This window comes from Sceloporus occidentalis, unplaced genomic scaffold (assembly GCF_023333645.1).
Source record: "Sceloporus occidentalis isolate IW3139 unplaced genomic scaffold, rSceOcc1.0.p SCAF_5, whole genome shotgun sequence".
NCBI lineage: Eukaryota > Metazoa > Chordata > Lepidosauria > Squamata > Phrynosomatidae > Sceloporus > Sceloporus occidentalis.
The window spans coordinates 178,368,904-178,392,265 of record NW_028316985.1 but is presented as its reverse complement, the minus strand read 5'-3'; the positions used below and the strand labels follow the sequence as shown (position 1 = coordinate 178,392,265).

Genomic DNA, 23,362 nt, shown 5'->3' with positions numbered 1-23,362 from the left:
ATATATGTAAGGGACATCATTTTACTATACCACTGTACATAATGGGACTTGAATATCCAACAGTTTTGGTATCTTTAGGGGAGTCCTGGAACCAAACTTCAGTGGATGCCAAGGATCCACTGGATTCTCATTTATGTTACCAGAATGCTTCACCTTAAGAAGTTTCAAAACACAGAACTAAAAGGGTTTTGAAGGTAAGAGGAGTGGAAAATTTCCATCCTAAGGAAGCTTCCACACACATACACAAACTCTCTGGCCATTCTTTGAAATTACGCACCCCTGGGGGAAGAACAGGATTTGAACCCTAAACAGAGGTCTAACAGTTGCTGCAGCTGCTGCTGAGATGTTCTGTTCTCCGTGTACTTGGAGACTTGGCCTCCTGAAATATTTACATTCAGCTGCTTGGAACAGTGGAGAAGTTCTCTCCCTCAGGTGATTCTTAAAACCTGCTGAGCCAGACTATTAGCTGGTGCAGTGAGATGCCAGTCAAAAGTGTTTTTCTTAACCATCCATGACCAGTGTGTGTGTGTGTGTTTTAAAATCCCTGAAACTCAAAGTAAAAACAACCCAGGTTCACAAAGGGAAAAGGAAACCACAGATGGAATCCACTGTAGAACTTGAAATGTTTGGTGGAACAGTCTTTAGGGGTGCTTCTGCAGAAGTCTTTTCTTGGCATCAGTGGTGGGCAATTGGCGTTTTTGCTCAGAATATAATAATCCCAGGAATAGATGTCATCTCCATCTTGTTTGAGTTGCTGAATCATTATCATGATCACATCTGGACTCTATGTGCTTGTATCAATATATTCAACTGTTTTGGAATCTACTGTTCTAATTTGTTTATATGTACACATTGTGTGTTGCATGTTTCTTTTGAAACACCCAAAATTGGTCATTTTGAGGTTTCATAAATAGAGTGGGCTCTTCATATCTGCTACGGCTAGGTTCCAGCCTCCCCCGCTCCCGATACCAAAATCTGTGGATGCTCAAGTCCCATTAAATACAATGGCATAGCAAAATGGTGTCCCTTATATAAAATGACAAAATCAAGGTTGGCTTTTTACCATTTGTATATTTTTAAAAAAATATTTTCATACTGTGGATGCTTGAATCCGAGGATGAAAAATCCATGGAGATGGAGGGCCAACTGTCATCTTGACTACTGCACATACACATTTTTTGCATCTTTATAATTTCATAGCACTTTACTGCTACTCCTACTGCTACTGCCATTTGGAGGTTATTGTGTTCTGACTGTAGAGGGGTGAGTGCTGAGGGTTCCTGCAAATGTTTTTGGACAGCATCTACCATGGTACCTCAAAGACCACATTAGGCATTGCAGTCAAACAGCATCTGGAAGGTCACACTTCCTACCCCTGCTCTACACAGCTGGCCGCTAGCTGACATAGTCTACAACCTCCATCATCCCCAGCCAGCATGGCCACTGAAAGACCATCAGAGACATATTGTACCATCTTGAGGAATCTCTCTTAACATGGAACAGAGCTTCCACCGTGGGGGGCAGGGAGAAGCTTCATTTCCTTCACAGGAGAAACCTCCAAAATATAGGACTTTGCTATTCTTCACAGGAACAAAGAAAAATCTGAAACAGTTGTGCTGGTTTCCAGTTTATTTGCAAGCAGGTTCTGCTCTTGACCAATAAGACACTCAATACTTTATGAAACCCGCCTGGTTTATTGGACGGTGTATGTATGTGTGTATTTATTAAATTCCTGACATCCACAAACTGGAATCTAGTAAAAAAGAAATATATTTAAGAATTAAGTAATTCAGAATTAAACAGAGTTCTCAGTGCTTCCACACAGGCTATCCCAAACTGTCTCCATTTCAGCAGTATAATTTGGGAGCTGGGATCCAGCCTGGGGCCAGATCAAAGAATTGAGTTTAGGACAGAGTGCTCACCACCACAAACCATAACATCATGCTACTGCAATCCCATAGTCTGTGGTGGTGAACAATGGTCAGTATTTTGTATCGTGCTGCAAGGAGATAGCATTTTCATGTAAACATACGAGTAGATTCTATAATTTAAGTATTTGGGATGCTGTAGTTAATTCTGCCATGCATCTTGGGTTAATGTCCTGCCTGGTCAGATGCAATGTGAAAAGGAATTGGGGAAATCAGCACTCCTTGTACCTGAAAAAAGTTACAGTTACAGGCTGGTAAATCATAGTTTCATCTACTTCTGCATCCAGACAGGGACTTTCACTGACCAGTACTATCAAAAGTAGGGATTAAGAACATTAAAAATGATGGGCAGCTGTCATGGAGGCCAGCACTATGTAGATCCCACTTTGAGCTCTGCCATCCACTAGGATCCTGCTGGGTCCTCATCAACTGTGGCCTGTCAAATGTTGTTAGACTTCAACTCCCATTGTCCTTCACCACTGGCTATGATGGACACTGCAGCCCAAAGCATCTAGAGGGCCAAGATTCTCCTCCCTATTCTAGACAGATACCCCTAGTTGAACCACAAATCCCATCATGCCCAGTTGGCATGACCAATCAAAATTATCAGAGATGTACTGTACCCACTCTATGTTATCCCTCTTAATGAGTTATCAACCATCCATGGTTGTGAACAAGCTTTGTTCCTTTCATAGAGGTAGCCTCCAAAATACAGCACTTTGCTTTTCCTTACAGGAATGAAAGGGAACCTGAAGCCACTACGCTAGTCCACTTCCAAACAAACCTCTGCTTTTGACTGGCAAAACCTTTAACAGCTTTAAACCAGGACTAGCATATCTCAATTAACAAAGGCTCTGGAAATGAAGCTCCTTTTTACAAAGTCTTTCTCATGTACACAGCCCTTCTCCTATTCTCTTCATTCTCTGTTTAGCTGGGAATTTTTTCAGCAGTATTGGTATTGGGAAGATGGTGAAGGGAGGGCTGGAGAAACTTTCAGTGTTGGATTGCAGCAGTGTGTCTACAATAAATGCAATAAAAATTGATCTGGGAAAAAGCAGAATTCTAGCCTATCCAATACTACTGTACTGTGCCCCTGCCTATACCAGACAAGGTAAACAACCACTGCTTCTAAAATCCCTTACTAAGCACACATGAACAGAAAAACAGAGAAAGGGGGAGAGCAGATAAGCCTGCCTCACCAGCAATCCCCAACATATGAGAAAAGCATTGATCTGTAAGCTTGGCCTCCAAAGTGGAAGCTGGGGGGAAAGTCATCACTGGGTGCATTTTGGAAAAAGTTTATGAATGCTCTCTAGAAAATCTCAAATGTTTTTGTTTACTTGTGCAAGACTTACCTGACCTGGTTGTTTTACTTCACATATGCATATTGTTAGTTCTGAATAAAACATTTGCTGGAACATGCTGAATTGCTCTTCTTTTTTGTGGTGTAGGAACCTAACCCTATTATTTCTGTCTCTGACACCAAATTTTCTTTTGAAGAAGGCTCAGGAACACATCATTAACTGAAGAATACCTTTAAATAAATACAGCATTATGACTCTACTTTAAACTGCTGTGGTTGCATCCTACAGAATCCTGGGATTTGTATTCTGGTGTGGTCCAAAAGCTCTCTAGCTAAAATGTCTAAATGCCTCTCCCCAAACTGCAAATGGAAGGTGATGTGGAATCATATTGCTTTACCCGTGAAAGGCCCTCAGGATACTCATGGCAGAGATGGAAAAAACTTTGGGCTTTGAGGACTCTGCATGTGTGCTTTTGCATTAGCAGCAGTCTCCAGGCCCCCATGGGTTTTATGGGTGTAAAACAGGGCCTGCGCCAGGTCCATGGGTACATTTTCTGTCTACATGGACTGTCCAATACACAGAGGTGAGGACACAAACCAAAAATATTTTTTAAAATATTCAGTAGTGCCCTTCCACTAACTTCAAAGGTGAATTGTCACTCCTAGAGGCTTTCAAGAGAGACAATTCAGCTTCCCTCTGTCTTTGGATGGTCTTCAGGGAGCCTAGAGACATCACAAAAGCATTCTTTGGGGAGTTCTGTATGTGGTCTCAGTGACACACTTTGCCTGCTTCTAATATACTCTCAATACAAAAGACAGTGTGGCATAATGGTTTGGGTGTTGGACTATGACTCTGAAAACCAGAGTTTGATTCCCAGCTTTGGGAAACCAGCAGACAATGAGCACTAATCAAGCAGACACTAATCCTCCTTTGCATACCCTCCCACCCTGAGGCCTGCCATTAGCAACAGAACAATACACATGCAAATCACTCCTGCCTTTCCAGGTCACACAATATATATACCCCACTGCTTTCCAGGCAAGCATTCTCTGAAGATGCCAGCCACAGATGCTGGCGACACGTCAGGAAGAAACTCTTCTAGAATATGGCCACATAGCCCGGAAAACCCACAAAAATCTATGGATGCCGGCCATGAAAGCCTTCAACTTCACTCTGGCCAAAATGTTTTCAGGATGCCATATGAACGATACCTAATATTGTCCCCTCTCTGCCCAACGGTATGCCCATGCTACATTATGACACTGCACAACATTCAACACTTCTAAGCTGTCTTACAATGATTGCGATAATGTTGGTTTTGACCTACAAACAGGGCTATGTAAAATGGAAGGTTATGTATTAGCAAAAGAGAAGAAATGCATCATCAAACAAGAGAACATAAGAGGGTATAGATTAGTACAGAAAGTGCATATGCTAAATTATATTGCACTATAATATGCAAATCCAGAAATCATTATAACAATCCAATCAGAAATACAAGACATCACACCATAGTGGATATGTTAATGGTAGAGTTGTCCATGTCATATTCCCCATCACTATGCTGGACGTCATCTCTCAAGGAAACAACCCCACTGTTTGCTTCACCCTCTGAAATTCCATCTGTGGGCACCCCAGTTTGGGAACCCCTGTCTTAGCTAAAGTTTTGGCTGTTCCCAAACAAAGGTGAAATGAGAGGATAAATTATTTTCATCTACTTAGGAAATGGGATAAGGAACCTTAAGTCTTGTCCACTTGCTTCTAGCCAGAACTTGCTTCTAAACCCTCCAATTGTCCCAGTTTGACTATGACAATCTTGATGAGTCCTTTCAAATGTCCCAGCTTCTCTCTCCTCCTTCTACTTTCACCCTTTGTTCTCAAGCATCTGAAGAAGTAGCCTCAAGCCTACTAAAGTTCATGCTACCTACTTCTTTCTTTCAGTTAGTATCAAAGGCACTACAAGATCCTTTTGCATATTGATTTCCCAGATTAACGTGGCTATGTCTTTTAATTCTTTGTCCTCAGCTTACTTCAACTGCTGCAAACTGAGTTCAAAGTACAAAAACAGTTTGCTCTTATTTACCGTTACTCAGCAGTGGGGAGAGGAGAGAAGGGGGCGAAATCTTGCCCTTGCTAGTAGTGTCAGGTAAAAATCAAAATGCTGCAGCTCGTGTGTGTTTCTTCATTAATAACTTTTGCCATTTTAACCATACTTGACCACACATTTTAGTTTTCACCTGTGAAACATTAGAGGGTATGGTGTATTAACTAAGCAAGAGTGACTCTGCTCAGTTTGAGAGAATTAATCTGAATGATTGGAGACCAGTGAGACATTTTTAGCGAATGCTATTGGATTTTCATTTCAGCATTTCAGGCTTGGCTTTAGCCACTGTCTTAAAAACTGTGTTAAAGGGCCAAACTGTTATTTGGAGAATGGGACAGGTAATGAAATAAAAAAAGGCAGCACAACTCCAATTGAGACAAAGAGTGAGGAATTTTTAGGAGCAGCTCCACAACTTCCTTTCCAACCTTAATATCTCACATTATCAACCCATTCCACTTTTTTAAAAATGAACTGTTAAAGCCTAATGCAACTTTCTTGAATCTGAAGAGATGTTGGTTAGCAACTGCCTTGGTGGCCCATAGCACTATCTACCACCCAAACCCCTTTGGTCTGCCTCTGTGGTATCAGGAAATCTAAGATAATCGTTGGTATTTCTGAAATACTGATGGTGATCCCTGTATGTCGGCACGATGCCAGCATAGGAAACCTGCCTGGGATGAAAGCCAGAGTCAGAGCTTCTTCCAGATATGCTATGCAGAAGAAAAGGAAGGCTCACTGGTCTCCAGTCCCCTCATTCATCCTCCCAAACCTAAGTGCAGACTCAAAAAAGTGTTCTCCTTAGTCTCCAGTGACAAATCAGAATCACTTCCAGGCATCAAAAAAAGGAAGCCAATTAAAATAGAGTCAATTTTTTCTCTCTCTTTGGCATTGGCTGTGCCACACATGACTTAATGAGTAACTTTCTTGCCTATATTTGCAAAACTAATCTAGAGATACTTCCAAGATAGAACTTGGAAAAATTAATTTATTGGACTACAATTCCCCATATATCCTAGTCATCATGGGGATTCTGGGATCTATAGTCCAAAAAAGTAATCTTTCTATGCTCAGGAAAATTGAATGCTACATCCCAGTCTCTAGGGCAGAACTGGACAATTGTGGTAGGTCCATGGGCCGATTTTCTATCCTTCAGACCTTCCAGGAGCAACAAAGACTGCCCAAAATGACAGCCAAAAAAGCCCATTTGAAGTTTTGAAAACTGGAATTTGTTGATATTAAATTGTGCAGGAGGATTCTGCAGTTTACAGAGTTAATCACCACTGCTGAAGGTGAATTATCAAGAAAGGGGTTTTCTTTGAGGACTTCAAAAACAAGCCAGGGGGACTCCACTGCCTTCTGAATAGTTAATGTTATCTCAGGGCTGCATTTTGCCCACCCCTGCTCTAGGTCTTGCTGTGGCCTAATACCTAAAACCCATTCCACTTTGAATCACCCAAAACAGTGATTCCCACCTCCCTGGGGGTGATAGAAAAATCCAGGAGTACAGTGACGGAAAAGAGGGTGGCAGCGGGGCCTTCAATCAAAGGACTAGCATACAAGAAAGATAAGGGAAACCAGTGGCCTTTAGGAGCATAGTAGCGATGAGGAGTTAGAGCATGTGATGCAGGAGAGAAGCAGCAGCAAAAGGAGCGTACACATTTGGGACCCTGCTTATGCTTTGTGAGTTTTGTTAGGACTTGGCTGACAGGTTGGAACTGTATTGATACTCCTGCTTACTTTTGTTCGATAGGCCAAGAGAAGAGGTTACACAAGGAACAATGTTCGTGGTGAGGGAGATTTGAAGCTGTGTGGGGAAGTCACATCTTTGAAAAAGGAGAGGGAAAGCTATCTGGGGTTGATTCTCCAAAAGAGTCAGACTGAGAGTGCTTCCTTATAATCACAGGGCTGGAAGAGGCCACAAGGGCCATCCAGTCCAACCCCATTCTGCCATGCAGGAATTCACAATCAAAGCATCCCTGACAGATGGCCATCCAGCCTCTGTTTGAAGACCTCCAAAGAAGGAGACTACACTCTGAAGAAGAGTGTTCCACAGTCAAACAGCTCTTACTGTCAGGACATTCCTCCTAATGCTGAGGTGGAATCTCTTGTCCTTCCATCCATTGTTCCATGTCTTATTCTCTGGAGCAGCAGAAAACAAGCTTGGCCCACCCTCAATATGACACCCTTTCAGATACTTGAACAGGGCTATCATATCTCCTTTTAATCATCTCTTCTCCAGGCTAAACATACCCAGCTCCCTAAGTCTCTCCTCATAAGGCATGGCTTCCAGACCTTTCACCATTTTGGTTGCCATCCTCCTTTGAGGAGAAGAATCTACCTTTGCACCCAGGAACAGAATTCCCTTTGCACCCTGGGAGCAGCAACTGAGCAGCAGGTCAATCAACGACACTGAAGCCTCTCAGCTGTGTCAGCCCTTTGTTGTAAAGCTGGCATAGGTAAGAGGCTGCTCAGTTGCTGCTTAGCCAGTTGCTTGGTTGCCGCTTAGCCAGTTGCTCCCTTTGCATCATGTCACCATAGGACCAGCAACTGAGTAGCTAGCCAGTAAGCCTTCCTTTTGCTATAAGGCCAACATGGGCAAGAGGAAGGAGCAGGCCTTGGCCACTTTTTTTGTTGTATTCACATATGAGAAGCTGAGGAGGCTGTGGCAAGCTGGGTACAGCTGAGGTAGACTCCGCTGGCTGGCTGGCTTCTATACAAACAGTACACCTAATATCAAGAAATAGGTGTTGGGGGCCACTAGGGTTGACATCAAGAGGAAAGGGGGCAGTAGTCCCAAAAAGTTTCCATCTGATCTTGGAAGCAAAGCAGCATAAGCCCTGATTAGTACATATACTATGGATGGGAGGCCACCAACGAACACCACTCTGTATTTCAGAGGAAGGAACTGATAAAATCACCTCCTTGCCTAAGAAAACCCTATGAAATTCATGGGGTTGCCATAAGTTGAGAGAACTAAGTGTCTCAACAGGTTCAAGCAGACACTAATAAATCTGTAAAATCCCATCCAGCTTTTTTTCAAGGCAACTGTAGTAGGGTGCTGGTTGCTTGCTTAGAACCAATGAAAAATTGTCTGCTTTGTTGATTTCATTAATTCCAAACAGATTCCAGAAACAATTTTGAAAGCAGAAAAAAGAAAAGGCTGTCACACACAAACACAGACACAAAGAGTCTGGCAAAGACATAAACTTCACGCAGCTTCACAATACAACTGAAAACAGCACATCCAGCTCCCAGGAAGGTTACAGTGGCTTTGATACCCTGTATAGATTGCAAGATCGGCAGGTTGACAGTTTGAGGCCCAGGTGCCACATGACGGGGTGAGCTCCCATCACCAGTCCCAGCTTCTGCCAACCTAGCAGTTCAAAAGCATGCAAATGCAAATAAATAAATAGGCACTACTTTAAGTGGGAAGGTAAACAGCATTCTGTGAAATCATGCTGGCCACATGATCACAAAGTCATCTCTGACAACACTGGCTCTTTGGCTTAGTAATGGAGATGAGCACCACCCCCTATGGTCAGATACAACTTGACAACCTTGTCAACAGGGAATACCTTTACCTTTACCTATAGAACCTTGCAGAAATAACTGTTTTTGTTTGCTTAATTTCTGTGTCACAATAAATATATTTTGTTCCTTCACACTGTTAGACATCTTGTGAGCATCAACCTCAATTCCATTTCCGTTCCAAATTAGAGAATCATGCAAGTTCCCAGTTTTCAAATTTAAAGAAGTTTCAATGATGTCTCTCATTTGTTTTGCATAATATCAAGTACAAACTACAGTCTTGAGAACAGAGGTTGACTTATAACTCAGTGGTTAAGACCAGCTTTCCATGGAGAAGTTCCTAGGTTCAGTTCCTAGCACCTCCAGGAAGAACTGAGCAAAACCCTTGCTGGAACCCTGGAGACCTGCTGCCTGTCAGTGCTGACAATACTGGCCTAGATTTATCAAGTGTCTGATTCTACCCTTTCCTAATACCTGGCTGATGAGGACAGAGCCAACTGTGACTGGAACAGTTAAATAGCAAGTGTAAAACTGATGCAAATTCCTAGTACAGTCCGTCCTCGCCTTACGCGGGGGATCCGTTCCGGATCCCTCCGCATAAGGCGAATTCCGCCTATGCTCGAGCCCCATTGGAAACAATGGGGCTCGTGCGCGGCGGCGCATTGGCGTGGCTGCGCGCGGGGCGCAACAGGAGCGCTCGCCCATTCAGTTGAATGGGACGCACCGCCCCTTCCGCCCCGCGCGTGCCTACGTATGGGGTATGGCGTGCCTACGTATGGCGCGGGCGCACTGTATAATTAACTGGCAGGGGGTCAATTAAAATTATTTCTTTGGAATAAGATACAGGCATATCCTCAGTTAACAAAGACTCTGACAAAAAGGCCCTTTTTACAAAGCCTTTTCATGCTTTCCCATTTCCTCCCTGTCCTCTATCTAACTAGAAGGTATTTTATTAGCATCAGCACTGGGAAGATGGTGAAGGAGGCCTGGAAAAACAGTGCTTGGTTGCAGTAGCATGTCTGTAGGAAGTGAAACAATAAATCTTGAGCTGGGAAAGAGTGGGTTTCTATCCTAGTCATTCGTGCTGCAACTGTGTATAACAGGCAATGTAAATAGCAGCAGCCTCTAAAAGCCCTTACTGAGCCCATGTGAACAGCAAAACAGAGATAAAAGAGGAATGCGCCTGCCTGACCAGATACCAGAATCCCTTCTAACTGTGTGTGCATCAGTATTAAAAAGAACTATTTATATCATGGCCATAAACCCAGAATTGTCTGAGACTTAAAAACTACCATTATACCTCTGCAGACATGTATTTGGCATTTTTATTCCCTTGGGTCCAACTGTCTGAATCCCACCCCTCGCTCTTTGCCACAAGCAGCACTCAATGCTTCCAGCCTTCCCCATTACACTCAGACAGCTAGACACCCATTATTTCCTATCAAGTCAGAGTAATTTACCAGAATTGCAGCTTCTAAAACTCAAGTCTGAATCAATACCAGGTGATGCAATTTTAAAAATGGAAGGCAAGTTAAAAATAAATGTAAATTGTTCCCAAGCACAGACCCTGATCAAGTGGGTTAGAAGAATGATACTTGTCTTTAAAATGGGGATTCTTCCTGATCCAAAATCAGAGCACAGGTCAGAATCTCTGTACAGAAGTCGTGGGAGGAGAGAGGCTAGAATTTGCACTTGTCAAATCTGATGCACTATGCCACCCATCCCCAATTAAAGGATCCCATGAATTGGAAGTACTAAGAGCTTGTTTTCACTTGCCAGAATACTCTGGGGTGCCCCTGGAGTATTCTAGCCCCACATTCCTTCTCTTACCCTGCACTCTTTTGCTGTAGGTTTTTGGCTATTGCAGCCAATGGCAGGCGACCACCTTCCCACACACTGCTTGATGTGCTGCTGAAGTCAGAACAAGGTGCCAATCCATGTTATCAATGCTGGGCTCCTCATTTTGACCTCAGAACAACTCGGGCCCACAGTGGTGGTGGCACAGGGCAGCTTGCAAAAACTGCAAGTGAAGGCATCCATTGTTGTTGCTGCAAAGAGAGATGAAAACCTGCACCATAACATGAGTTATTTAAACATGGGTTAGAGTGAGGAAATCCTGAATCCTGGATGTGGGAGCCATGAAGACAGAGAGCCTGGGGGAGAATTTGGGTGAAATCTGTCCAAGTAGACAAGCCCTCAGAAATACCTCTGCATAACATCCAAGATAGTTACTAGCAATTTGAACTGGTAAATACCTCAAAGATGCAGCTTTGCCTTCCTTTCTCTTGTAAGCACTAACTGTAGTGTTTGATCAAGTCTATACTGCCACTAAACTTGGTACATTGCACGCAGTGCTTAAAGCTTGGTTATGCTAACTTTGGTTAATGGTAATAATGGTTAGTGTCAGAACAGAGTTGACACTGAGAAGCAATGAAGATGCCAAGGTACTGAAAGGAAAGAGAGGGAAGAAGCATGCAAAGGTTACGTCTGATCACTTATTGCTTCATCGTAACTGCCATTAACCAAAGTTACTAAAGTAGCGTCACACTATGGCTTCAAGTGCTAAGGAAAATGTACTAAGTTTAACAGTGATGTAGATTTCAATACAATGCTATGGTTCATGCTTGCAAGAGAAGGAAAGGCAAAGCAAAACATCTAAGGGAAATGGAGAAGAATGGAGGGAAGGAGACGACTATAAAAGCTCACTCTTGATTCTATTAACCATGGTTGAGAGACAGGTAGTGTTAGTTTTCAACCAGGCCTCAAAGTAGAAAGCAATGAGCTAGATCAGTGGTCAGTGATTTTGGGCACTGCCCCCCCCCCCCATCCTCTTGGGCAATGACGCTAGCACCCCCAATGCCTATTTCTTGACACTAGGTCTACAGCTTTACTACAATTTCAAATCAAACAATCACAGTCACTGCTCTTCTTACACCCAGTCACCCTGGGAGCAGCAACTGAGCAGCTGGGCTGAGCAGTGACCAAGAAGCCTATCAAACGTGCTGACCTTGTAGCAAAAGATGGCTCAGGCAACAGGCTTCTTGGTCTCTGCTCAACCAGCTGTTCAGTTGCTGCTCCCAAGATGACTGGGTCCAAAGGGAGAAGCTTCTTGCAGACAAGGAAGGGCTTTCAATCCGAGACAGGCAAAGAATTATTTAGAAGAATCACTCCCAGATACTCTTCCCCTTCCTTCCTCAGATATATGCCTTCCCTAGGGAGCTTCAAATCATAGCGCACACACCCCAAAAATATTGTTTCTTCTGCTACTTCTTCTTTTGGTCTACCTCATGAAAGAAAGCAGGAGCAGCAGCTCAACTTCAACCTGCCAGCCAAGTCCCAGCAAAGCTTACAAAGTAGAGTCTCAAATGTGAAAGCTCTCTTTTGCTGCCTCTTCTGCCCCACCACTATACACTCTAACTTCTTGCGCTAGCCAATCTGTAACAAAATGGCACCGCGGGAGTGAACTTGTGTGGGTAGATGAAGAACTAGAGACATCATCACTACATAAAGCCATCAACAAGGTTGCAGAGGTTTTAAAGGATCCTGAAAACAGAAGTTTAATGCAACTCTCATCCTCACTATGGTCCTAAAAACCATTGGTTGCCCTTGTCCTTTTTTGCATGCCAATACTTTGACTGAAGGTCCCCCACCAACTTCTCTCTCCTCAGTACCATTCTGCCACCCATTTTTCCTTACCACCTCTCTGGATCTTTCTTCCACTACCCCTAGTGGGGTGTATCACTCACTTTATGAATCACTGTGCTACATAGGATATTGAGTAGACTCTATAAGAGTCTTTCATAACACAGAGGATTTTCTCTTGGACTAAATTTGGAGTACTGTAGTGAGCCTACAAGAGGCACAGAGTTCTACATCAAGCAGGAAGAATTGTATGCAACTCAAAAGCCTCTACTGGCAAAACTGGTCCCATGGCTTGTCTTACTTCAAAATGAATCCCTCCCCCATTAACAAAAGCAAATTCCTCTAGCCACAAATGAATGACTGATGTGATGACTCTGAATGCAAGCCCAACGTCAATTCTAAAATTAAGCAGAAATACAAAGCAAAATCTTGTGTGAGTCCTAGGGACGCGAGAGTCATTCGTAAGGCTGTTTCCATGGTTTTGAAGCATGATCTGCGTGGGGTGCCAAGATATTCCCTCCCATGTTTTTTTTTTGTTTTTGCGTACTTGGCATCTAGCCAACTGAAATCCCAAACTGATCAGCTTACGCAAATACAAAACCATCAAGGATTTAAGTCCTAACAAAAGGAAGCAAAGAAAAGCTCTGACACCTTTCAGTTCTACAAGATTGCTCTGTACCTTGGCAACAGCCTGAAAAGAGAAAACACTGGAAAGAGAAAAAACCAGAGCACACCAAAATGTACACATGCGGTCTACTTTTTTTCACTTCATTTCTTTCTGGTCCCACTGCTCAGCATCCTGTCAACTTGCCTGTGTGTATGTGTGCGTGTGTGTATTTTTTCTCCAATGGATGCTTCTGCGTAACACAACAAGCCAGAAAATACAAATGCTTAACATATATAAGAGATGTATATAAGAGTAAGAGATGCTTAAAATATATACAGTTGGCCCTCAGCTTTTGTGGGGGCTAGGATTACTGGACTCCTGCTAAACTGGCAAAACTACAAATATCTCTAGACTCCACAAATCATATTTGACACACAAAAAGTACCTTTACTGGCAGGATGTTTGGGTCTGGCCACATGTGCATTCCCTCCCCTACTTGCTCACTCACTTACTTAGCAGGGAAGAGATGAGGGGGGGGGGGCATAAGAAGGATGAAAGGAGACACTCATCCCATCCCCTTCCCCTACCCTAGCCATGGACCCATCCCATCCCCTTACCATCTTCCCACATGAGTGAGCAACTGAGAGAACGCATGCATGGCCAGGCCCAGCCACCCTTCCAATTTGATTTCCGGTGACATTGGTGTTATCGAAGTCTGTGTTAAAGATAGCATTGGGTAGCAGTGGAGGCAGCAACAAACACAATAATCTGTGAATAATCAGATCCATGAATGCTTAACCCACAAAGGTGGAGGGACAAGTGTACTTCAAAAACCACAAACCCTAGGATTCCAAAGGATGGAGGTGAGACAGTTAAAGTGAGACAAAACTGCTACAACTGTGTAATGCAGATTCACTCAAAGTGTCAGGTACCCAGGTACCTACCAATCATCCAAGTATGCATTTTAGCAACACAAGAATGACAGAGTAAATTTGCATTAAGCTGCTGCACAGGGATTCTTCATAGCACTGGTCTGACAACTGTTGCCAGTACAGCACAGTATGTTCTTCAGAGTTTTCACATATATTCCCCAAAATAAACATTACTCATCCATTCAGACCAAAAGGCTAGGTCCCTCCTTGGCATAAATTCTTGAAGCTTGACTGAATGAGACCAGTTCTTTGCTGAGAAGTGAGATATAAATCCATCTCTCCCCTTCTGAGTAGAGCAAGAATTTTGCAAATCAAGAAACAAACAAGTGTAGAGAACAAACTTTACCTGATTGGGCTGAATTCTGGGCAAGTGCACTTTCCACATATGAGCTTCTCTAGAGATTGCCGTCTCCAGGAGGAGAGACAATCTCTGGCTCTCCAGGGGACCCAGAAACTTCATGGTACCCCTTGGGTCTGCCTGCCACCCAAGTGAATACAGCTACCTGCAAAGGAGTAAAGAAAAGAAAGGCAGTTAATGGTGCAGCTATGCCAGACATATCTTCTTAAACAGTGTTTCTTATACTATATGATGTGGGGGACCAGAGACCAGTACCCACTGACTATTTAGGCCCACTGACTATTACTGTTTTGTTCTTCCTTAAGAATTCTTCAGGGACCAGCAGTCAATGGTTTGGAAACTGATACCTGGTTAGTAACTGGATAGGAGGACACCTAAAGAATCTCCAGTGCTGCGGGCTATATTCTGAGAAAGGAAATGGCAAATCATCTCTGAGTATTCCTTGCCTAAGAAAACCCTGAGAAACTAATGTGGTCACCATAAGTCAACAGTCAGCTTGAAGGCATACACACACCTGTCCAGGAACCATGACTTCGAGTAGCACTGTTTTAAACCATTATACTCAACAGCTTTCACAGATCTGGACCCACCTTTTAACACAGAACATACTGATAATTTTAGCATTACATCAGTCAGCCATCCCTTCTCTTGCACGTTTCATTTGTCACTTTCTCTGTCTTGGCAGCATATCAGGAGTTCCTAAAATTCACTGGTCATGCTAGCCAGAAAAAGAGGGCAATTTGAAGAGTCAGCTTGACCAGGACCATACCAGGACCCAGAACAATGGATGCAAGCTGCAGGAAAAGAGATTCCACCTCAATGTTAGGAGGAACTTCCTGACAGTAAGGGCTGTTCGACAGTGGAACATGCTTCCTCAGAGAGTAGTGGAATCTCCCTCCTTGGAGGTCTTTAAACAGAGGCTTGATGGCCATCTGCTTTGATTGAGATTTCCTGCATGGCAGGGGGCTGGACTGGATGGCCCTTGTGGTCTCTTCCAACTCTATAATTCTATGAGTTTGAATATGTACTAGGAACTTTTCCAAAATTCTAGTGGTCATGGAAGAACTTCCCTTAACAGAACAGTTTACCAATAGCTCCTTGAAAAGAAGGAACAGAGCTAGGTGTGTCCTAGCTGGCGTTTTCAGTTCATGTAGGGTCATGGTGAGGCTCAACAGGCCTGGTCAATACCCTTGAGTAAAGTATGTGCATGCTCTCTGGAATGTTCTCCAGAATCCTTTGCAGCATACTAGGAATCCATGACAGGAGTCCTTTGGCAGACAAGTCAGTGCAGGAAGGGTTCCCTGAGGGCAGTAGGTCCCAAAATGCCTGCTCTACATTCCACGACCTCCAGCACACCTTCATCCAAGCCAGAGTTGTACAGGGACAGGAATTAGCCTGCAGTGCAATTTTTAATGGCTAAACACATTACAGAAGGCCATGTTCAAATATTTTAACTGCACGTACATCCCAGAGTGAAGTCTCTGAGTAACATACATGGATTTACTCATTTATTAAAAGTATTTATAAATTGGCTTTCTCCTTACCAAGGCTCCCCAAAGTGATATATACAGTAATTTAATCTAGATATTTAAACTAGAATGCTTTTAAAAGAAATAATTTTAAAGTGAATTTTAAAAAACCAATTGCCCTACAGAAGAACAAACCTTTGGCTTCCCCTTTCCCCTGTTTATTCACCACAACGACTTTGCAAGGTTGGTTATCCCACCGTGATGAATGTGCAAGACACTTTGTGGGCAAAATTACTCAGATCAGCTCTGACAAGCATGCCAGAGTTGAGACAGGCCATGCAACATATCTACATACTGCCATTTTGCCACTGATAATTTTACATTCAATTTAAACAAGTATCTCTGAAAATCCCAATTTTAACCTGCAACCTCTAAGAGCATCAAGCTGGAATGCATGCTCGTCTCCAACTTATGGCGACCCTAAGGCAAATCTATCATGGAGTTTTCTTGGCAAGTTTCTACAGAGGGGGGGTTATCATTGCCCTCCTGAGGCTGAGAGAGTGTGACTTGCTCAAGGTCACCTAATAATAATACAGTACTAATAAATTTTATTTATATTTCCAGGCTCTCCCTGCGGATCGAGGCGGGATTACAGCAAAAAATTCAACAATACAAAATGCAAATACAATGTTATCTAAAAATACAAACAATAAAATGGTCAGCAATACTGCTACCGATCATTAAAATATCCAATCATCATCTGTTCCCATACTACTGAGTCAGAAGTGGGGATGTTCTTTAGGATCAATTATAGCAGATCAAATAGATAGGCCTGCTGGAAGAGATCCGTCTTAAAGGCTTCCAGTGCAGTAATAAGGCAGATCTCTTCCGGCAAGCTGTTCCATAGTTCAGGGGCTGTGGCTGTGAAAGCTTTATGGGAAGTTGTAACTAATCTGGTTTTCATGTATTCCAGTAGTTTCTTCCCTGATATTCTAAGAGTGCGGGGCAGATTGTGTAGGGAGAGGCGTTCCCTTAAGTAACTCGGACCCAAGCCACGTAGGGCTTTAAAGGTAACGGCCAACAATTTGTATTGCGCCCGGAAGCTGATCAGCAGCCAATGTAAAGATTTTAATATTGGAGTGATATGGTCTGATCTAGATGTTCCCGTGACCAATCTGGCTGCAGCATTTTGGATCAACTGAAGCTTCCCAACTTGATACAATGGTAGCCCCATGTAGAGCGCATTACAGAAGTCTAAGCGAGAGGTTACCAGAGCATGTACTACTACTTCAAGGTTCTTCTGGGCCAGGTAGGGGCGCAGTTGGCATATCAACCAAAGTTGGTGCCAAGCACTCCTGGCCACCGCCTCCACATGAGATGACAACTGTAGAGACGAGTCCAGGAGCACTCCCAAACTGTGAACTTTGTCCTTTAGGGGAAGTGTGACCCCGGTCCAGACTGTTTGACAAATCTCCATTCCTGGACCAGGAGTACCTATTGCAAGTACCTCTGTTTTCTTTGGATTCAGCTTGAGTTTGTTTTTCTTCATCCAGCCCATTACCGACTCAAGGCAGGCATTTAGAGGAGAGATGCCATCCTTGATCACTGCAGCAGTCAGAGACATAGAGAAGTAGATTTGGGTGTCATCAGCGTACTGATAACACTCCAGCCCATGTCTCCAGATGATCTGTCCCAGTGGCTTCATGTAAATGTTAAACAGCATGGGAGACAGAATGGCGCCATGAGGGACGCCAGATGTCAACTCTCTTTTACGAGAGCAGCTGTCTCCCAGCATCACCATCTGAAATCTGCCCGAGAGGTAGGACCTGAACCACTGCAACACAGTGCCCCTGATACCAAACTCCCTAAGGCGTTCCAGAAGGATACCATGGTCTATGGTATCGAAAGAAGGATACCATGGTCTATGGAATCGAAAGAAGGATACCATGGTCTATGGTACCGCTGAGATGTCCAAGAGTACCAACAAGGTCACACTTCCCCTGTCAATGCCCAGACAGAGATCATCGACTAAGGCGACCATGATAGTCTCAACTCCATATCCTGCCCTGAAGCCAGTTTGAAATGGGTCTATATAATTGGCTTCATCCAAGACAGCCTGGAATTGGAAGGCAACTGCCCTTTCGATCACCTTGCCCAAGAATGGTAGTAAGGAGACCGGTCTATAATTATTTCTTATTAGGGGATCTAGGGAGGGTTTTTTCAAGAGTGGTTTAACCACTGCTTGTTTAAGCTTGGATGGAAATTTCCCCTCCCTGAGGGATGCGTTAATTATAGATTGAAGTAAAGTTGTTACTGCATCCCTTCCCTGAGCGGCCAGCCAAGATGGGCAGGGATCGAGGGGGCACGTTGTCCTCCTTACACTTCCAAGAAGCTTGTCCAGTTCATCAGTATTTACAAGCTCGAACTGATCCAGTCTAACATAGTCCATGAAGTCACTGGATACCTCTCTTATAGTTTCTGTTATAATACCAGCATCAAGATCAGCCCTTATCTGAGAGATTTTATCAGCAAAGAAGTCATTAATAGGTCACAGGAGGCTTTAGTTGGTTCTAAAAGTGGGTTCAGGGTGGGAGATCATTAGGTTAACTCTTTAACCACCCTGAACAGCTCTGCTGGATGAGACTCTGCTGATGCAATATGAGCAGTGTAGAACGAATTCTTTGCTGCGTCGATTGCCACTCCATAGGAATCAAGAAGATTCTTATGGTGTATCTTGTCAGATAAGCGGTGATGTTTCCGCCAGTGGCGCTCTAGTCGTTGCATGGATTGCTTCATTTTCCGGAGATGTTGGGTGTACCATGGTTTTTTATTAGAAGCGGACCAAAAAGGACGCTCAGGAGCGATAATGTCCATAGCCCTTGGTAAGGTCGATATTCCAGGTATCAACCAAGGCTTCAACAGAATAGCCATTGTTCCCAACCATAAAACCCTCCAGGGCTTCTTGGAACCTTTTGGGTTCCATCAGCCTTTGAGGGCAGACCATTCTAATAAGTCCTCCACCCCCGAGGAGGATCTGAGTAGTGGCCTTCAGTCCCACCTTGACCAAAAAATGATCCGCCCATGACTGGGTGGAGGTTTGAATTACCTTCACCCACGGATGTTCCGCCCACAGATGCACTGTATGGGCCAATGCTCAAACCACTATGCCACACTGGCTTTATCCAGTTACAAATTCTGATTTATCAACTCTGCTGTCACACAACACCATAGTCAAGACTTCTTTACAAGGGTTTGCCCATGTCAATGAAATTAAACCAATACCTCCCCAAAGTATCTATAAAGATGAGTGCTGCCACTGATCTCATCCATCTTTTGTAGAGGACAACTCAATCTACAGGGTCATCTTCTTCAACAGGTACTGTTGCAATCTCAAAAATGAATAGGTAGCACACCTGTTCAGGACACCAAGCCAGTACAAAAGAAGAACAGCAACACATCAAAGAAGCTCCCATTGGTTGCTCTCCAGCCCTGGAACATTCTGTTACCTGTCAAAGCCTCAACATAAACACCTATCAAAGCCAAGATCAGCTTCAAGAGATGAAGTTACAACAAATGGGTCCTTCTTGCTTTCTGACTCCACATTTAGTCTAACCAGAACAGGACCTTTGCATCACTCATTCAAGGACTCCATATAGGCCAGCCAAGTGCAAGATGCACCAATTCTCTTTCTGAAATCCATAATAAATAAAACTGGACACAAGATTTGGAAGCCCAGGCTTCATGTTATTCCATGGATCAGCACCACATCAGCACCAGCACCCTTCCAGTATTTTTTGAAAAGCAAGTCTTCTCTATCAAATATTTTTTTCTCTATCAAACATTGATAGGAATGAGGACTGCAGCCAGGAAATCAGAAGAAGATTAAGAATGGGGAGAGTGGCTATGAAAGAACTAGAAAAGATTCTAAAATGCACAGATATACAAATCAGCACAAAATTTAGAATCATACAAGCCATTGTATTCCCTATTACCATGTATGGATATGAGAGCTGGACAGTTAAGAAAGAAGATAGGAAGAAAATCAATTCCAGATATGGTGCTGGAGAAGAGTGATGAGGATCCCGTGGACAGCCAAAAAGACAAACAAATGGGTCCTAGAGCACATCAAGCCAGAAATCTCCGTGGAAAGAAAGATGACAAAACTTAAGCTGGTGTACTTCAGATATAGCATCAGAAGGGACAACTCATTAGAAAAAACAATTATGCTGGGAAAAGTAGAAGAAAATAGAAAGAGAGGAAGGCTGCATGCTAGATGGATGGATTCTATTAAGGAGGTCACAGATATGAGTTTACAGGAGCTAAGCAGAGCAGTGGAGGACAGGAGTTCTTGGAGATGTCTCATCCACAGGGTCACCATGGGTAGAAATCGACTTGAGTGCAATTAACAACAACAACAAATGTTTTCTCAGAGATATGATGATTACTGCAGCAGAATGTTTTAAAATGTGTGTGCTTAGATTTGAAGTTAATGCAATTATTAAAAACAAAGGACCTGCAAAATAAATGATGAGCTATTTAAGTCTATTGGTAAAGGAAAAGTTTTCTTCCATCAAACTGTTCTTTGCCACTTCTTCCTGTTTTTCTGATCAGACACACTGCCTGACTGCCTCCCTCTCAGCTTCATCTCATACATCGGTTAAAAAAAAGTCCACACCGCGGGACCAAATCCATGGGAAAGCAATTCAGCTTGCAACTACATCTGCCAGATTGTGAAATCTGAAACATGATGCCATGGAGGCTGGCCAACTCCTTGGTCAAGCTATTGACAAAGGCTGAAACAGTAAGATTTATGAGTAGCCTGTGCACACCTGTGGGATTTAAACTGGAAACAGGCTGGTTTCCCCTCCCCACGCCACTTGTTTATGGGTAAAGGTTACACCAGAAACAGAAGCACTGGAGACAAAAGCTAGCTTGATGGTAAAAGGAGGGGGGAAGGGGGCCTTCTAAGTTTCTAAACTTCTAACACAAATTCTAACATTCACTAAGGATGCATCTACACTGTAGAAATGATAGTTTTTTGTGGGGTTTTTGGCCTATGTGGAATAATAGTTTGACACTACTTTATGTGTTGTAGCTCCATGCTATGGAATCCTGGGATTTGGAGTTTTACAGGGTCTTTAGCCTTCTCTGCCAAAGAATGCTGGGGCCTCACAAGACTACAAATCCCAGGGTTCTGTAGCAGTTAAAGCGGTGTCAAATTGCATTAATTCTGCAGTGTGCATGCAGCCGAAGTCCCTCATACACAACTGATCTTCAATGTCCAGAGATATCTCCAGGCAATCAAGAGTGGAAACTTTTAAGAAGATCAGCTCTTTTGATCTTCTTAAAAGAAGGCTCATAGAAAAAGTGAACCATGGAGCAAAGATACTTGCCTGCATGAATCTGAAATGAATACCTTCTACTAAGCTAGGTCACCCCAATTAGTCCTTGGATGGGAGACTGCCAATGAATACCAGATACTGTAGACTGTATTTCAGAGGAAGGACTGGCAAAACTACCTTTGAGTATCCTCACCTAAAAAAATCCTATGAAATTAATGGGGTCACTATAAATCCACATCCATCTTGAAGGCACATTCACACACACACACATTTTTGGCAGAATTCAGGCCACACCATAGACTTTTAGCAAACAGGACCTTACATATGTGGGGATAGTACAACTGTGATCTGACTCCCAGTCTCTTATTTATTTTAATCTAGGTTTCTTGTATCTTCAGACATTTAAAAAATGTCATTTTTAATAATTTGTTTTTAATTATTGGCTGTCCTCAGGTTTTTACTGAAAGCTCTTTTCTAAGCAGTTGGCACAACACACTAGACGTTGTGGGACACAGAGCTTGGCACTGGTCAGGTTGACTGGGGAAATTCTGGAAGCTGTAATCCCAAAAAAGTAACCTATCTAGACTATTGGGGGGTGCACAATGAAGCTGGTTGCTGATATTTGAGTATGTCCAAGTAAAACTGAAAACAAGAAACAAATTGATTTCTGTTCCTTGTTTTGCAAAAAGTGGAAAGGCTTCTTTTTGCCTTATGGACTCAACTATGATTCTATTGGAAATTTATGGTGCTTTCCAACCCTTGTGTGTTTATTTCACACCATAAAAAAATAAAAATCCTGGCACAGTTTCACTCTTATTCAGCCAGAATTACCCGGTCGATTCCTAGACTTTGATCCAACTGTCAGACTATAAAAACCCAAGTGATATCAGGACAGACACCAAACTGAAGCAGACTCAAGCACAAACCAATGGCACAAGAAAAGAGATTCCACCTAAACATTAGGAGGAACCTCTTGAGAGTAAGAGCTGTTTGTCAGAGGAACAGATTCCCCTGGAGGATGGTGGATTCTCTATCTTTGGAAGTCTTTAAATAGGCATGTGTCAGGAGTGTGTCATATCTAGATGTATGCATGATAAGGAGTTGGACTATAAACTATATGATCCTTGTGGTCCCTTGAAATACTTAAATTCTATCATAGAATTATAGAATAACAGAATCATAGTTTGAAGAGACTACAAGGGCCATCCAGTACAACCCCGCCATGCAAGAATATATAATCAAAGCACCCCCGACAGATGGCCATCCAGCCTCTATTTAGAAACCTCCAAAGAAGGAGACTGCACCACTCTCCGAGGGAGTGTGTTCCACTGTCAAACAACTCTTACTGTCAGGAAGGTCCTCCTAATGTTTAGATGGAAACTCATTTCTTGAAGCTTGCATCCATTGTCCTGTGTCCTAGTATCTGGAGCAGCAGAAAACAAGCTTGCTCAATCCTCAACATGACATCCAAATATTTAAACAAGGCTGCCATATCACCCCTTAACCTTCCCTTCTCCAGGCTAAACATGCTCAGCGCATGGTTTCAAGACCTTTCACCATTTTGTTTGCCCTTCTCTGGATACGCTTCAGCTTGTCACGATTCTTCTTGAATTATGGTGCCCAGAACTGGAGACAACTGCTTCCAGTATATGCCATATAGAGAGGGCATAATTTCTAAATGAACGAATGAGACAGTACAGGGTAGAGTGATCATCCCCCCCTCTAAATTAATATGGGTTATTTCTTATCCTTATTTCATTTATATCCTGGCTTTTCTCCCAACCTAGGTCACCAGACAGTTCACAGCATAGATTAAAACAAGGTACAACTAAAATCCTGATCATTAAAAAGTAATTTCAAAAACGTTTTGAAATTACTTTTTAATGGTCAGGATTTTATTTTTATTTTATATGGAATTGTTTTATTGTTGTAATCCCACCTCAATCTGCAGGGAGAGGCAGGAAATATAAATAAAATAAATAAAAATATAAATAAAAATTATTATTATTATTATATAATCGTACTGGTATATGTAAATATATGAATTGCATTTGTATATACTGGAAGTATGAATGTCAAGATGATCAGACGTTATTTTATTTGATACTATGAGAAATAAAAATACAATTAGATGATCAATCCTATTAA

At 42.8% G+C, this 23,362-nt stretch overlaps 2 protein-coding genes across 3 annotated transcripts in view; one reads left to right on the top strand and one right to left on the bottom strand.

The window, feature by feature from the left end:
• Positions 1 to 23,362, bottom strand: part of CCNI (cyclin I) — a 63,957-nt gene that overhangs the window by 14,285 nt on the left and 26,310 nt on the right. For both annotated transcript variants that reach the window (XM_089526289.1, XM_089526291.1), the window contains exon 2: positions 14,392 to 14,548. In XM_089526289.1, coding sequence (XP_089382415.1) covers positions 14,392 to 14,505 — 114 coding nt within the window. In that variant the 5' untranslated portion in view covers positions 14,506 to 14,548. The remainder of the gene's footprint in view (positions 1 to 14,391; positions 14,549 to 23,362) is intronic.
• SEPTIN11 (septin 11) overlaps positions 1 to 23,362 on the top strand; it is a 158,300-nt gene that overhangs the window by 132,262 nt on the left and 2,676 nt on the right. The window lies entirely within an intron of this gene.